This window comes from Glycine soja, chromosome 6 (assembly GCF_004193775.1).
Source record: "Glycine soja cultivar W05 chromosome 6, ASM419377v2, whole genome shotgun sequence".
Classification (NCBI taxonomy): domain Eukaryota; kingdom Viridiplantae; phylum Streptophyta; class Magnoliopsida; order Fabales; family Fabaceae; genus Glycine; species Glycine soja.
Window position 1 is genome coordinate 5,784,360 of NC_041007.1, and position 16,958 is coordinate 5,801,317.

The window sequence follows — 16,958 nt, forward strand, 5'->3', positions numbered from 1 at the left end:
TGTTGATTCATTAAACTAAAATGGCTACTGAGAAGATGAGCTCTGAATGTGGGCCCACAAAACGATCCTAGTTTATTATTGAACCGAATTTGAGTTAGGCACTTGGGTTCAAACTCTACCACCTTAGCTCTCGCTCGATTTACTTCCATTCCAGATAAAGTTTATACTTTAGCACCTAATCCTCCTTCTAAGCTCGGACTATAATAAATAAAACTAAATTCTGTTAGCTTTAATGCTTCATAAGAAATGAGAAATATCCTTCAAAACAAGAAATATGAGGAACATTGTCATAGAAGGAGGAGGTAATTTTGCAAGATAATCCGACACTTTCACCCTTGCTTTTGAGAAGTAAAAGCTAACAAAATATAACTTCTTTTTAACCCAAATTTTTATTGCAAACCAAAGTTCTAAGTGAGAACTTCTAATTCGTTTTTTTTTTACAAAACTTAAATACAGCTCATAAATATTTTTAGTACTGTTTTCCAATAAATATAAAGTGTTATCTCAATCTAATTAAAGAAGAGCACCAACTACATCTAAATTTTGTACTTTGTAGTATACCAATGTTTAATCTGTTTCTGAGGAGCAGAGTTTGGTGTCAAGTCAGAGTCTCACTTCGGCAAACGCACCCTTGTCCTGTTTGAAGCATTAAAGTTCTATATGAACAAAGACATTGCACAATATTGAGTTTATTTAGACGAGAAAATTTAAAATTATAAAAAATTTAAATACTTGAATTAAAACTTTTTTATTTTTAAAATTTTGTATTTGGATAAAAAAATTAAAATTATAAAAATAAAAGTAAATGAATGAAAAAAAAGATATTATTGATATACTTTGAAAGAAAAGAATAATAATGCGACATAAAAAGTCGCAGAAAAATATGAGACACGATGACATACACCACCACACCATCGTCATAAAGAAAGAGTAGCAAATTTGAGAATGAAATTTCAAAAATTTTCATGTGAAAGAGAGAGTAAAAATTATAAAAAAAAACGCGAATGTTTTAAAAGATTTTCTATCAAATTATTCTATCAAGAAAAGAATTCTAATTTCTCACATTTTAAAAGAAAATTAAAATTTCATAATTTTAATTGTTTAAAATTCTATTTTAAAATTTCAAAAATTGAAATTCTTCATTAAAAAAACATTCAAACAATAAATTTTAGATTACAAAAATTAAAATTATCTGATAAATAACTTTTCTCAATTAAAATTCTATATTCAAAGACGCTCTTAAGGTTTAAATCAATAAAATGTAATTCTGAAAGTGTGGAACTTCCAGTGTTGGCATGTGAGGAAAATGAAAAGATTGGAAAGAAATTACACACTGTTGTATGACAGTATATGATAAAAATGTATTATTTCTTGGGACTTGACAGTGAATTTTTTCTTTCTTTTTACTAAAACAGGAATCACAAGAACCATCTAAATGAAGCATATTCAAGGCCAAAAGGAACCAACACTCAGTTCAGTTTTCCAATTTTCAGTCCAAAACTCAAAGGAAAAGGCAAGGGGGTTGTATAATAAACTATAAACTAGGATAAATAACATATCATAGAAGTCAAAAAACTTTTTTTTTTTTTGGGTTGTATACATTGACAATATAGAGATAATTGCAAAGAAAATCCAAAAGGGGAAGCCAGAAAAATAGGCCTCAACCCTTTAATTTTCTGCAGGCTATCAATGGTTGATAACATATATCTCTATTTATATGGAGAGAAAAAAAACTAGCTTAATGAAAGCCACAATTCACCAAAAAAGACCATGACATAGCTTAAAGACCAATTCCAGGCAAACGCAATGATGTACAAAACGATCATCATCCATGGCTGCTAATAGATGCACATAAAACAGCTCCAATTGTGAACAGATGATCAGGTGCGTGTACCATTTCTCATGGACAAAGTGGTGTGCATGTGACAAATAAAGCCTCTTTATGTAGCTGTGAGAATTCCTGTTTCAAAAAGCAGCTCACCAAGTTTTGGCTTTGGAGAGCTTTCACAAGGAGGGTTGGTGTTGGATTTCTCTAGTTCCTCATCAATCATGATCTCCATGGCACGGCAAGTTAAACTGCAAAATGCCTTTTCACCCCTGCAACATATCAAACCAAGCCAACCTTTATTAGAAACCAAATTCAATATTCATCTTACAAACATTGATAGCATGTTTGGAAGAGTAAAGAATTGAGATGTTGATGCTACGACTATTAGCTTCTTAAAATTACATCAGGAATGTCAAAAATCACATATAAATGTCGTAGTGCTAAGTGCTAACTCACCCATAAATATAAATGTCTTTCCCCTCTTCAAGTTTCTTGTTGCAATGGTGGCAGAAACTTAAGAAGTCACTAGAGGGATATGGCTTAGGACTCCCTAACTTGTTGCTACCCAATGGCTTCACTCCATGCTCCTTCTCTTCATTCTTGAAATGGGTTTTAAATGCATTAGAATGAGTCTCCAAAATGCAATCCCCAAAAATGTGAGTTGTTTTGGGATTGGGGCCATGGGAAATCACACAAGTGTAGTCCTCAGATAGTTCAATCTCACTAGCTGATAGAGACTTGATGATATCATTGGAAGGGCTAATGGAAAGTGTGGTTGAATTCAGCTTTGTAGGTGTGAAGTTATTATTTGAGTTCTGGCTTCCTCCAATAAAACGAGGAGGGGAGCTCACATCTTTCACAGCAAAATTATTATCAGTGTCTGAATTAGAATAAAAAGTGGTTACACCAGAGAGAGCTTTCAGTGGACTGCATGAGTCCAATGAACAAGACCTGGTTCTCCCAAACGGCTCAAGCTCAAGGCCACTTTCCCCAATCTCAAAAAGAACAGTGGACTCAGATTCACATTCACCCTTGTGGATAACAACAGATCCATTTTGGTGGGCATAATAAGGAGGAGCCTTACAAAAATCTTTGGGCAAAGACTTAGATCCCTCAAGAGAAGAATCCCTGTGGATTTGGCAATTTGGGGCTTTGATCATCATCATTTGGGGACTGAGACTAACTCTCTTGCTCTCTGGTGACTGGAGAATTTTCCCAGAAAACCTAGAACTAGAACAGTCTTCCAAAGACTCCACAATGCCTAGACCTACTTTGCAACAATCCCAGCTCCTTTCATGGTGTGAAGATCTTGGCTTCCTAACAGGGTTCTTGCCTAGATTTGAAAGAACTCTAGCATCATCGAGTGGAGAAGTGGGGCTCCTAACTGAATCAGAATCCAACAAGCCTTTTGGACCTAGACCCACAAAAAGACAAGGGACATTGAAAATTGAGTGGCCCTTAATGTTGTTTCGCCCCAAAGCATGATGAGATTGAGAATAGTGCTCCGAATTGACTTCACACATGAGGTGTTGATCCTTCTGCACTGACCTGTTCCTCTTCCTCAGCATTATTATCTCAAAGCACCTGAACAACACAAACACACAAACAACCAATTTTTCAAATCACAAATAATGCTACTACACAATTAGCCAAACACCAGAAAATAAAAATCAAAACTTTAAATTCATCTCACACTGTAATTGCAAGATTCTCTAGAAACCCAGAAGAGAAAAAAAAAACATGCAAATGAAGAAACCAATAATAATGGAAGCCAAAGCCATCATTTCATTCCACCCCATAAACTCCAAATGCAAAAGTGAATTAAAAAAAAAAAAAAAAAACTTTTTTTATGCCATTGAAAGATGAGTGAATGAGTGTACCAACTCCAAGTGAAAAAAAGCAGCTAAAGGGCACAATTAGTGAGATGAGGCATGAAAACCAGAGAGTGAAAAAAAGAAGAAGAATCCGAGGGAAAGGAAAAGAAAGCCAATTAAACCCACCCGGTTTTGTCTCTATGCTATGGAAACTTGACAAAGATGAAGGTGTGGAGAAGAGTGAAGAGTCCCAAATGCAGTAAAAAAATGAGGGGAAGTATGAAACTTGTGTAGTACGATTCCTCTCTCTTCTTGCATGCCTCAAAATCAGCGAAGCAGTGAGCTTCTGAAATACTCCACACACACTCTCTCTCTAAATAAATGTACTATACAACAATAAAAAAAAAACAAAAAAACTGTATCTGCCCACAGAATTGTTTTCCCTTTGTACTTTCCCCATTTTTGCTCAATGGTTCATTGCAAAACGGTGCTTCTTTTTTTGCACAATTGGTAATTGGTAATAGTCATAATACCACTCAATTGGCAATTGTAATTATAATTCATGGATGTGGTGAAGGGTTATGGTCTTAATTAAATTAACTACTAATAAATGGTTAAGACAACTGTTTGCACTTTCTGTGGACAATAGATTTCTCCTTTGCCGAATCTACTCTTAAGTGTCTGAATCAATCATAAATTTCTATACAGAAATATACACACAGATAATTGATACCTTCCATTTATAAATCTTGGCAATTTAATGTGGGGTGTTGCTACAATATTCACAATGAATTTTGTTTCCAAAATATCTGTGGTAGTTCATAAATAAAGATTAAAGAATAATGTTATCTATGCAATGTCTATAGTAAAGTAATAATAAATGTAAGGCTTAATAGTTGACTTAGTTTCTTTATTATTGTTATTTTAAAATTTGGCCCTCCTTTTTTCATTAATTTATTTTTTATTGTTTTAATGGCAAAACTTAGTTTATCTATTAATTTAATATTCAACATTTAATAGAAATATTAACTTAGTAGTATAGAAGAGTGTCTAGTTAACATGAATGAGCTATTTTTTTTTATGAAGAAACAAGAATGAGCTAATGCTGCAATATAACAAGTGTACCTTTTCATTAAATACTAGACGTTAAGTTAATAGTTGGATTAAAATTACACAATTTAAATAATAAAAAATCAAATTCATAAAGAACAGGTGTACAAGCAATAGTAAGGGACAAAAGTGCAATAAGTTGGATTGTTAGTGAAAGTAAAAATAATGTGATACACAATTTTTTAATACTAAATGGCTATTCTTGTATAAATATACTTAGTTAAAAAAATATAACTATGCATACACACGAGCGTTTGTGAAGAATGACTGTTAAAATATAGATAGATAATTTACATTTACATTATTAAATTATATTTGTTAGTAGTTTTTTAAAACAAATTTACAAAAATGCTATTCGGTGAAATTCATATAAATTTCATGAGAAGGCACCTAATTTAACAAAAACCATATATTAAATTCACGAGTGGTATTAAAAGGGTGGGTTTGCTATGATTACTGTGTATGTGGTATGAGAATTGTCGTTGTTGTTTACGTGGCAAAATAATGATGAAGCATTTGGCAGCATAGAAGGGGAAAAAAGTAACAGAGAGGGAACAGTAGTTACAGTCTGAAAGGGGTTTACAGAGTGAGAGTGATCACAAAACGACAAAAGAGAGCTGTGATGATTGAATTAAAACTGACAATGCGTCACGATCCTGTCAGTTGACTGAACTAACTGAGGCCCACAACACGCTCATGAAAAAAATAAAAAAATACTGCACCATTTTTAATTATCCTTCATATTCAATTCATTCTTTCCTTTTTTCATTGATAAATCTTTTTTTCTTCTTTTCATTTCGGTTTTTAGTTTTGTTTCAGAAAAAGTTAAATAGGAAATTAAACCGAAGAATAGTTTGCCTTTTTCTCTCAAAAAGAAGACAAGTCGAAGAAATTTGTAACTTCAATATTTGGAATTTTTCTTTAAATTACGGTTATTCTTTATAAAAAATATATATTATTCAAATGGATAATATTCATAATATATTATGATATTGGCTGTTTTTAATAGAGAATTTTTCTACATATAAAATTTAAATTCAAAACATTAAAAAAATATTTATTTATCACTTAATTTATTAATTGTTATTTATGATATTATTAATGCTGAACTGAATTAAGTTTTTTGTTTTAAAAATTATCATGTGAATCAACTCATATTTGATTATTTTAGTTTAAATGATGATTTATCAGCAAACAACTTGTATATTGTCTGGTCTTGATAAGGACTAATTGAAGAACGAGGATGACCCTTACAAACATTTATTATGCTTTCCAAACTCATTGCTCATGAGGTTTTAGATCATATGTATGGTCTTCATCAGGACCAACTGAATAAAGAGGATGACTCAAACAAATATGTACATCTTCCAAACTTGATGCTTGATGGGTTGTGGACCATAAGATACCTAGAAATATCGATTGACCAAAAAGGACAAGTATTAAATCAAGTCTCAACGCTTAAAGACTATAACTTCGACCTAAGCATAGTTTCATAATTCCTTGGGCCATGGTCGAGCTTGATAATCCAACATTGTAAACCTATCTTGATTGAGAGACTCAGCCAAACAGCAAATGACTAGTCACAATTGTCCAATTTATATATCGGCTTAGATAATAAAGGACTAATGATACGATAGGGTACTTATATTTATATGAAACAACATAAGACATGAGCCCCCATGACTAAAAAGAAGCTTTTAGACCTCTCCAAACATCTCCTCATATCTGACAAGACAAACAGACATCGTCACATAGAGAGACACAAAGACATGAAAGAAGATACACCACCTATTGTAATGTAAGTAGAGTGTAGTAATATTACCGTATATGAGCATAGAATCAACAAAATATTGTGCCTGATACGTTTTCATTACCACTTTATTTATGTTAACAAATCAACATAGTATGAAAATATGATACTTTAGAAATATTTTTAATGTGTATTACCTTCCATCTTTTTTTTTTAATGAGAAATTCGATTGATGTTTTTAATAGGACTATCTTTAAATTGTCGCTTTTTAAGTGTCAACCTATATAGTTGTGTCTAATAACAAAATATATTTAATTTTTAAAAAATATTAATTAGCCTCGACTAGGCCAGCATAATTATTCAAGTTTTATTTTTTTAAAATATTATTAGCGTCGGCCTCAACCAATGCAAGCTAAAAAAGATAAGAAAAATATATATTAATAAAAAGTTAACGATAATACTTGTTAGTGTCGGATTATCGTCGAGTACACTAACTAGCTAATACTAGCTAATACGAATTTTTTGTTGTAGTGATGAGTGTTAAATAGATTTTTGACATAAAATTTTGTCAATTATCTCGTTTACCTGTAATGATGAGTGCCAAATGGATCCTTGATAACATGAAATTTCATCAAATAACTCGTCACTTAATAGACTATTTCTAATTAGAAAGGCTTGAGGAGTGAAAAGGTTAATGTTCTTTATATAAGAACCAAAAACATAAAATACGTATATCATGGAGAGAAACATTTCATTCTATTCAAACATGTTTATGCAAATGTTATTGCTCATTGATTAAAAAAACTATACTTCATACCTGAATGGAATTTATTTAATACTAAAAAGTGCACATTTCAAAAACAAATAAGTAAACAACAAAAGGCGTATTACTGCTACTAACATTACTGATGTCTAATAATGATGATTGTAATAAGACATTTTTTTTAGATTCTTTCTTGCCAAATGACATTAAAATGCAACTTTTTCATGTACAAAGACCCTTGCCAAGTTATTGTGCTGCACACCAACTTGGCATCATTTTCAACTTTCATTTATGATATCGATACCAACTCCTCTTCCGTTCCATGGGCAGAGATTTTACATTTTAAGAAAGAAAATACGAGTTTTTATTTAAACCGTTTTGACCTTAATTAAAAAGCATTATTGGCATGGACAGGTAAATCATACTGGTTACAAAATTGTCTTATAATGAAACATTTACTAGAAAATTCGGTAGTAAGCGCCTAATGTCGATGATCTTGCACGTGAGTCTTGAGAGTCCACATTATCTTTATCATTATATATAAAAAAAATGTGAGATAATTATGAAAATATATTTTTGGTGAGTAAATAAAAAAATCATATTTAATTCTTTTTAGTGGTTTAAATATTTTTGAATTTATAAAATCAGACTTTTAATCATCATCATTATATCATTATAATAGTAATAACTATTAAATGTATTCTTATGGTATAAACCATAATGTTTATAGAGTGTCCACAAATAATACACTACCTTAATTTTATTTTTATTTTGATATAGAAATATTTATCATTTATTTTAATTTATTAACAAATGATTAATTTTTAATTTTAAAAATCTTAAATATTATTAATTTTTGTTATTAAAAAATTATTTTGAACCTAAATATATTTAATGTTTATTATTTAATTGTTCAAATCTTAAATGTAATAATAAAAAACCGCATCCTCTCGTAACTTTCAATTATAAAACATCATATAATTTTAAACATTGTTTTTTGTTTTTTGCACTATTTCCTTCTTAATAAATATTATGTTTTGCACTATTTCCTTCTTAATAAATAATTATTGTAGTTTTTTGTTTTTTGCACTATTTCCTTCTTAATAAATATTATGTTTTGCACTGTATCTTTGATGGTTTCTCCATTTCTCTCTGCATTAGTACACGATTTCAACCTTAGCGGTATCTTGGGTACAAGTGAATAATTTTATCATCATTTTGGTTTTAAAAAAATTATTTACTCGTGTTATATTCTTACATTTTCTTTCTTTTTTTCTCTTTTAATTGTGTTTGAAAAAAATATTACATTTCTCATAATTCAAGTGTGTTGCTTTTTTCTTTCAATTAAAATTTTTAAGTTTGATTTTCGTTTTGGTAATGAATTTACTTCGTGTTTCACATACATCAGTTTTTTTTTTATTTCATTTTACGTTTTTATAGTGTTTTATTCAAATAATCTCATATTATTTCTATTTCTTATATACACTAAAATCACTTTTATTTATTCTACAATCCCACTTCATTTCAAAAGTATTAACGTCTTTTACTCAATAGGGTTGATAGTTTTTGTTGGGGAAAAAAATTAGATAAAAAATCACATACTAACAAATATTTTTAGTTACATGTATATTACTAATACAATATTGATTTATTTTTATTTTTATTTTCTTTGATAAAATGTTTGAGACATGTGAAAAAAGTATTTGTTTTAACAATTTACATATATTTATAACTCTTTGTAACAACAATAATTATTTTATAATAACGCATGTTATCTTACTTTTATTAATTTAAATTGTTTTTTTAATGTTTTGTTTTTTATATGCCAAAGAAAATAATTCAATAAAAATCTTGAATAATTTTTTTCATTCTACAACTATATTATTTAATAAAAATCACCATATAATTATATAAATAAACTTTACCCGTGCTTCCCACGACTCAAAAACTAGTTATATATAATAGCAACAAATAAATTGCATTCTTTTGAACTTTTTAATGGAAAAAAGTCTGTCCCAAATCCGAATATAATATTGGAAATTTGTATTCAATGGACTTCATGGACTAAATATGTATTTTAATTTGTGTTTCGATAAAATCGGAATAATTAGAGGACTAATTATATATATATATATATATATATATATATATATATATGTAAAATTAAAAAATAATATTATGAAACTTAAAAATTAACAAGCTGACAATGCCCAACTTCTTTACAGAATTAAACTAATATATACATAAAGCACAAAAGTATTTCTACCTCTATTCTTATATATAATTTTTTTTCAATTAATTTACATCCTTTAAAAAAAAAAGTGATTAATTTAAAGCTTGTTTGGGGTGATTTTTAATTTTGAGTTTTGTAGCTTTTATTAGTTTTGTTTAAAAAAATTTAAATCAATTTTTAAAATACAATTAATTTTAAATAAATTTATTTTAAAAGTTTCACATCATATTAAAATTAATTTAAGAGTGTTATTGTGTGGTGGTGATGATAATTTTAATAAAACCAATGGTGAGTATTTTATTATGTCTTATAATGTTTTAGTTTTTTTAACATTCTTTAAACAAAAAGTCTAAGATTGTGGAACATGATTTTTTAAAAAATCGATATAAAATCAGTATTCTAATTTAAAAATCATCAAGTGTTTTTTTAGTAGTGTTCAAATACTTCTATTGTGGGTTTTGAAATCTAAAAACTCATTAATATTAAAATAGTATTAAATGTAATATTTATTTATTTATTAAGGGAAGATACTTTACAATTTAAAATAGGAAAGAACAAAAATAAAATCTGAGTAGTATTTCCTACGAAATAAAATACATTTTTTTTTTAAATTTAACTTTTGAGTGTGTTCATTCGTGAGAAATTCTTCGGCTTTTTCTGAAGAGAAAATCTTATCCTTTGTTATTAATACTCGATAAACTTTATAATTTTATTTATTTATTTATTGCGATAGACTTGTTAACTTGCAAGACTGTTAAGGTTTATTTGAGCAGAATTTATTTAAAATAATTTTGAGGAGAAGAAAATAAAAAAAATGAAACAATTTTTTTCATAAATTTAAATTAGTTTATATCTATATGTTAATTTGTAAAAGTTATTTCATATAATTTCTTAGTTAGTGTGTATTTTTATTTTAAAAATGAGATATGAGGAAATAAGAACATAGAATATTATATACTGTAAAATATGACATGTCATATTTCTCGTGAACCTTGGAACAAAAAAAACAAATTGTTATGAAATGACGTTCTATACGTCTGAAGGTTACATTACAAGTTAACTTTTCCAAGACCAGTAATGTTCAAGTAAATAACTAGAGACAGAATTGGTTGATTGATTCACATACGATCAGGAGTATGATTCAGGATTGACCCTATACGAAGTGGTGGTAACTGGGTGTTGTGACTTGTGAGAGAGAAAATTCACCTCACCAATTAAAGTGCTTTGGCATGGAGTGAGCAATGCATACTGCATAGCAGTAGTGTTTTTTTATGGCCTTTGTAACCTTAAGATGCTCACTGCTCAGTCCTTGCTTGTCGTTTTCTGTGACTCTACTTTTCATGATTTAGTACTCGCTAAGAAAGAGAGTGAACAGTATCCAGGCACGTGTGTGTTTCCTCGCTCATCTCCGTATAATCCAACGCTCCTCCTTGCAAGATTCTTTTACCACGATACTTCTTTTATTTTAATATATAAGATTCAATTAATTATTTTTTTAAAAATAATTAATTTAATTGATAATAATATATTTTTAAATTCATAAGTTTTTAAAATTATCTCTGTACTTGATAATTTTTTATCTTTTAATTTTTTATTAGTATATTATCTCTCTTCTTTAAATTAAGATATTTTTAGTCTAAAAATAATTAATAAAAAAATTTATAAATTCAATATTATAAAAAGAATAGGTATCATTTAAACTTGAATGTCTTATAAATAAGAATGAAGGGAGTAATAATCTTGATATCTTGATATTTGTATGAAATATTCATTAATTTTATCTAATATTAACTTTTTAAAAGAATTTAATGGATTGTTTTTTGTGAATTTTTTTTAGTCATTTTTTTTCATGGTTAATACTTGAAGGTTATATTAATTGGTGTTTTTAGGGTATTATTGATTAATTTTTTTTTAAAAAAATATCAACATGTGTAAAATTATGTTACAAATGATATTTTTTGTTTTTTTTATGATTTTTATATTAAATATATTTTTTAAAATTTTTAATCAATGTGTTAAAACACTTACTAACAGGACTTGCACTTAAATTTACATTTTACATAAAAGATGAAATTCAATATCAATCCAACTAACCATTTGTTTGTAATAACAGTGATGATAGCAATTTTTTTCATTTTATTTTTTCTACTCATTTTTTTTTTTACCTTTTATTGTGCATTTGTGCTGCTTTATTATGCAACAGGTCCGGACCCAGTACCCGGCGCACGTGTTATAATTTGAGTGGCGTGTTGGTTAAGGCTTGCTCATGTTTTACTTTTTCTTTTTCTCTTTTTCCTTTTCGGTTCTCAATTAGTCAATTGCTTTTTTTTTTTCTTGAGTCTTAGTCAATTGCTTATCCCCTTACTTATTCTCTAGCTTTATAAATTCCACATAATCACAATTTTTTGTTAATTATTATTAAAATACTTTAATCTATCGTGTAAATAGTTTTTGTTCTCATAAAATAGCGTTATTTTCACTATTTTTGTAATGTGGTTGAGATTGACACAATAACATAGTCATTGATCTTACTTTCTTGCTTATAGTGTCCCTTTGGGTCGGGGGGTTTGGCCTTTTGGGTTTCTTTACCATTGGATTGATTAGTCCCTGTTTGTTTGTCGTAAAAGAGGATTAAAAAAATTAAAGTAATAAGTTAAAAAGATAAGGTTCATATTTTTGTATTTTACTTTAATTCAAAATTTTATCTTAATTTATTTTCATTTTACTTTATCAAACACTTTATGTACAGAAAAAATGAAATACAATCAACAATGTATTTGATTTTAGAGGTATTGATTTTAAAGAAATAAAAAACAGAGAAATAAGAAAATGAATATAAAAATTGACATTTTTTGCTGTGAAAAACAAAAAATAATGTGACTGTGAGCAATTGATAATTGATTGTCAAACAAGAAAACCATTATGGTAAAATAAGCTAAAAAACTTAGAATGATAAAATTATGATAGTTTTATAGTAAAATATGTAATTAAGCCTAAAAAACACATAATCATTCTTTTAGCTTATTTAAATAGAGAAAAATAAGAAGAAAAAGAAAAAACAAAACTTACATTAAAGAGTAAGAGAGAGAGAGAAATTGTTGTCAGACTTCTTAACATTTTTTTCATGTTTTATGACAAGTTAAGATTAAAATATTTTTATACGTGAGACTTACAATTTTTTACTTTATTCTCAAGTATATAATAATAAAAATGTTATTTTTCTTCTTATTATTTTTACTTGAACGAACGTATATAGATAATTAATGAAATATATTATACTCCATCACAGCTTGAAGGTGGTAGGTGTAGGGAACTTGATCCAAGAACGATGCATGGTTCAACATCCACGATCATGCATTGCACATGCACGCTGTCAATCGTTCGACCAATGAAAGTTATGAAACAGCTACCTATAAGCCTAACCAAGCTAGTACTAATTATAAAGGACCTATCTTGTGCCTGGACAGTCTAATGCAGGAAATTATGTACCTAGTATGTACTGTAATATTTTTCGAATAATGAATATTTTATGATCGATTCCGTATATTTTGTCTCCAACGACAATTATATATAAGCTACAAACCCTTTGACCAAGGCACAAAACACAAAAGAAGAGAGGTTTCTTGGTGGAGTTTGGTTAACCTAGATTTGTTTCTGCATGTTTGGATTATATATAGGCAGCGAACCCTGAACCTTAGTTTGTAGAATGCAAATTGTTGTTTATTCACAAGTGTTTTGCTTGTTAGGATATACGTGTTCCAACAACGTTTCATACGTTTAAAAACAAAAACATGACTCTGCTATAAAAATAATTATATATGTTTGATATGATTGGTTTTCATTAATATGGATTTTGCTTCCAAAAGCATGTTAGATTAATAGAAGGAAAAAAATATAAACGTCTAAGTCGAATATTAATACTCTTGAGATTGTTCTCACTAGGACAATTATTGGGAATATTTAAATCCTTGGTGTGTTAAGGACAAGTGTTTAAAATTAGTTGTGTTAGATAAGTTATCTTGTTCAGAGTCTAATCTATATATACAAAACTCCTTATGAAATAATAGATTTAGGCCTAGCAAATTAATATGGTCGGCAAAAAGGACGGATGAAACTGCTTTAAAAATAATATTGGAATGAAAATGGGCTCAACTAAATCAGGTCTTACCTAAGTTTAATGTAGTATGTTTTATATTTTTTTTAGTATGGGTTTGGATCTGTTATTCATTACGAGTTTAGTTTTAGGTTTGAATTCAAATACTATAAAAGTTTATCAGACTCATTAATCCATTTAAAGGCTCATTGCATATTAAAAAGCATAAAATATATTATTTTTTAGATAAAACTAAAGATTTTCATTAAGACGATTTTAATTCATAAAATATGAACAAAATTTGACTATAAACATTATATGTAACATGTCACAAATTTTTTTTAAGTCTTACCAAAAGATATTTCAGTTATCTATTTCAAACATTAATTAAAATAATTCAAATCATCAAACTATTAAAATAATTTTGTAATTTATATAAAATGATTATAATATTATATCATATTAATAATAATAATTTAATTATAAAATATTATTATTAAATGAGTCCTCTATTAAGTTTAGTAATTTTTTTCTTAAGACTTATAATTTGACCTATTTAATTAAATATTTTTTAAAAAGCTTCAACTTAAATTTTTTACTGAATGAATTAAGTCAAATCAAACTTTAAATAGGTTGAGCTATAGATGCTCAACAAATAATCTAATTTACTGTCACCCCTAACAAAGACCAATAAAAAACCTTAATTAAGTTATGATTAAGTTAAATTTTTAATTAGAATGAATTAAATACTTAATCTTGTATATTTATACATAAGACAAAGTAATTCGGTAATTTGATTATTTTGGATTACTTTTTATAAATAAAAATATCAATATGGGTTTATTCTAAAACATCTTACTAGCACAAGGCTCTCTTGACCATTGGTTAGGTCAAGTCGTTAGTTTGACTAGGAAGATTGGGTCCATGTTATAACATTTTTATTTTTTGTAAAAAAAGGATTGCAAGTCCACGTGGTGTGCCACCTTAGACTCACTAGTAAAACCAACACAACTGAAACCACTATTCTAATCGGAAGTTTATCGCAGCATAACACACACACATAGCATGCATAATTTCCTGAACTTGTTACTATTCCAAGTAATGAGTTTATGAGAAATTGACATATGTTATGTTGTAATTGAACTTGATATTCTTAGGAGTAAATTTATGAGAATTTGCTTGTCCCCTCCTCAATCTGATCCTGATTGTGGTTGTTTGCTGAGACTTACCAACCTAATCGTTCTCTGTTATTATTTTACTTCTAAATAAAATTCATGTTAACATTACCGGCCAGCACAAGAGTGTCTTTGCTACCATGGTTTTAGGAGAATGTTATGGGTGTGCTTGGGAACATGTTACGTTCTCCATTCACACTTTCCCAAACAATTTCTCACATTCCAAACCTGTAAATGTGACCCAAGCAAATTCAAACTTTTACGTTCAACCTAAATGTAACTAAATACAAAACACCATAAATGTGTGGCTGCAAGCAAAAACGTGATGTAAGACGTCGACATTGAGTTGAGTCTTAAACTCAAGGAAAAAAAGTTGGAAAGTTGTTTGTGCATATGTCCAAATTAAACTTAAGGTGAGCAATGGAAAATAGACGTTGAATTAAACCAATAACTTATTAAATCCTTCAACGTATATAATTAGTAGAAGAAAACTAGTGATCAAGAGCAAAAAGAAAATACAGTGAAAAAAAAAACAAAAAAAAAAGAGACAACAAATGATAAACGATTCGTTTATGGTTTGAAAAAGTTTTACTGTAGTTCCATTATAAGTGCCAATTGTTCTAGATAAAATAAAATTGATAAATATTAACTAGTGTGATTGAAAAACTAAAATGATTATTTTTTTATTAGGATATATAAAACTGTGTCGTTTATGCTTTTTCTACGTATTTCTATCATTTTTTACAACAAATATTTTTTTGTTTTTAAATCAATATCTTAAAAGTGCACGATTAGTCAGGCCCAAAAAAAATATTTAAGAATAGGCTTTGTGCTAATTATAATGTCTTATGAGTGTTTAATGAAGTTGTTCTAACTTTTAAGTTGGTTGTATGAAGACTCCTTTTTTTTTTTTTGATAACGCTTGAAGACTCCTTATGTAACTAATGGAGTCATGTTTAACGATTTTTTTTATCAGCAGTGCATAAATTTTATATAAAATGCACCAGAGGTGCTAAAATGTTTACAAAAAATTTGAGACTATGGCTAATAAAAGCTATGGCTATGGCCAATGCAGACTTAGTTACAAGATGAACCATATTATAGCAAGTTGATTGTGGACCAACTAAGAGATAATTTTGAAATATTTTCATTCTTGCTTTAAACTGAATTTATTTTTTGTAAAATTATAATTATTTAAAATAAAATTTATCGTTATTCACTTAATTACACGCGCTGACAGGTTTGACAAAGTCATCAGTGGGTTGAGTATGATTTTAAATCTCAATGATGATTAAAGGAGTAATGATTTTTTCTTCTTCTGATAAATCAAATCATAAGTTGCAAAATTTAATTCAAACACATCTTTTAATTAAGTACCTGACAGAATATCTTCTCTCATTTTTTAAGATACAGGGTATCAATTCAAACCCCTCTTGCCTTATTTGCGCCGGCCTATTACTGGATGGGTATAAAACTAGTCATCTTTCAACGGATCAATTATAGGCCATAGCAATAGCTTCAGCTGACAACCTTTACAAGCCATCAATTAATTGTACTAATAGTTACTCCACATATTATTTATTGTATAATTAAAGTTTACAAATATAAAATTTAAATAAATTATGTAATTAAACTGCATTGGAAATTAAATTAATTTGCATTAAAATATTAAAGACTAATTATTATTAAAAGCAAATGTTTTTATTTTAACATAACTAAATAGACTGAAAAATTTGTCAAGAAAATAATTATAATAGTTAATCATGATATTTGAATTTTCGTTTTCTTTAATTTTCCTATGTATAAAAAAATTCATGATATTTGAAAATTTACAGGCTATTCCAGTTTGATTTGATTCATTCAAGCCAGGTCATATAATTTTAGTTTATTATTTAGATTCAACCTACATATCTTATCCTGTACGTTATTTAGAGTTCACAATTTTTTTAATTATTGACATTTTTTAACAATATTGATATTTAATTTAGATATAAAAACAAGAAAGATAGATTTAAAGATATAAGAGGTTATTTTTTTAAAAAAAATTCTCTTATTAATGAATAATTCCTAAACTTATTAAAACACTTTAATTGTAAATATTTTTTTAATTTTATATATATATATACATATATATATATATATATATATATATATATATATATATTTACAGGATGAAGCGCCTTCTATTAAAG

The 16,958-nt window shown here is 27.9% G+C and overlaps 1 protein-coding gene across 3 annotated transcripts; it reads right to left on the minus strand.

The window, feature by feature from the left end:
* Positions 1-1,522: 1,522 nt before the first annotated feature.
* Positions 1,523-4,016, minus strand: LOC114415042 (FCS-Like Zinc finger 10). 3 transcript variants are annotated; one of them, XM_028379543.1, is made up of 3 exons: positions 3,829-4,016; positions 2,285-3,412; positions 1,523-2,097 (listed from the first exon to the last, which is right to left on the minus strand). In XM_028379543.1, exons 2-3 carry the CDS (start codon positions 3,394-3,396, stop codon positions 1,941-1,943), a joined length of 1,269 nt encoding a protein of 422 aa, XP_028235344.1. In that variant the 5' UTR covers positions 3,397-3,412; positions 3,829-4,016; the 3' UTR covers positions 1,523-1,940. The 3 variants fall into 3 exon arrangements, with proteins under 3 accessions (XP_028235344.1, XP_028235345.1, XP_028235346.1); XM_028379544.1 differs by lacking the exon at positions 3,829-4,016 and adding an exon at positions 3,709-3,822; XM_028379545.1 differs by lacking the exon at positions 3,829-4,016 and adding an exon at positions 3,522-3,822.
* Between the last annotated feature and the right edge of the window lie 12,942 nt (positions 4,017-16,958).

Excerpts from the sequence above, each read along its gene's own strand:
- LOC114415042 (XM_028379543.1), bottom strand. The coding sequence starts at position 3,396 with ATGCTGAGGAAGAGGAACAGGTCAGTGCAGAAGGATCAACACCTCATG. Across the intron at positions 2,098-2,284 it reads AAAGACATTTATATTTATGG|GGGTGAAAAGGCATTTTGCA; the intron begins GTGAGTTAGCAC and ends GATATGTTGCAG.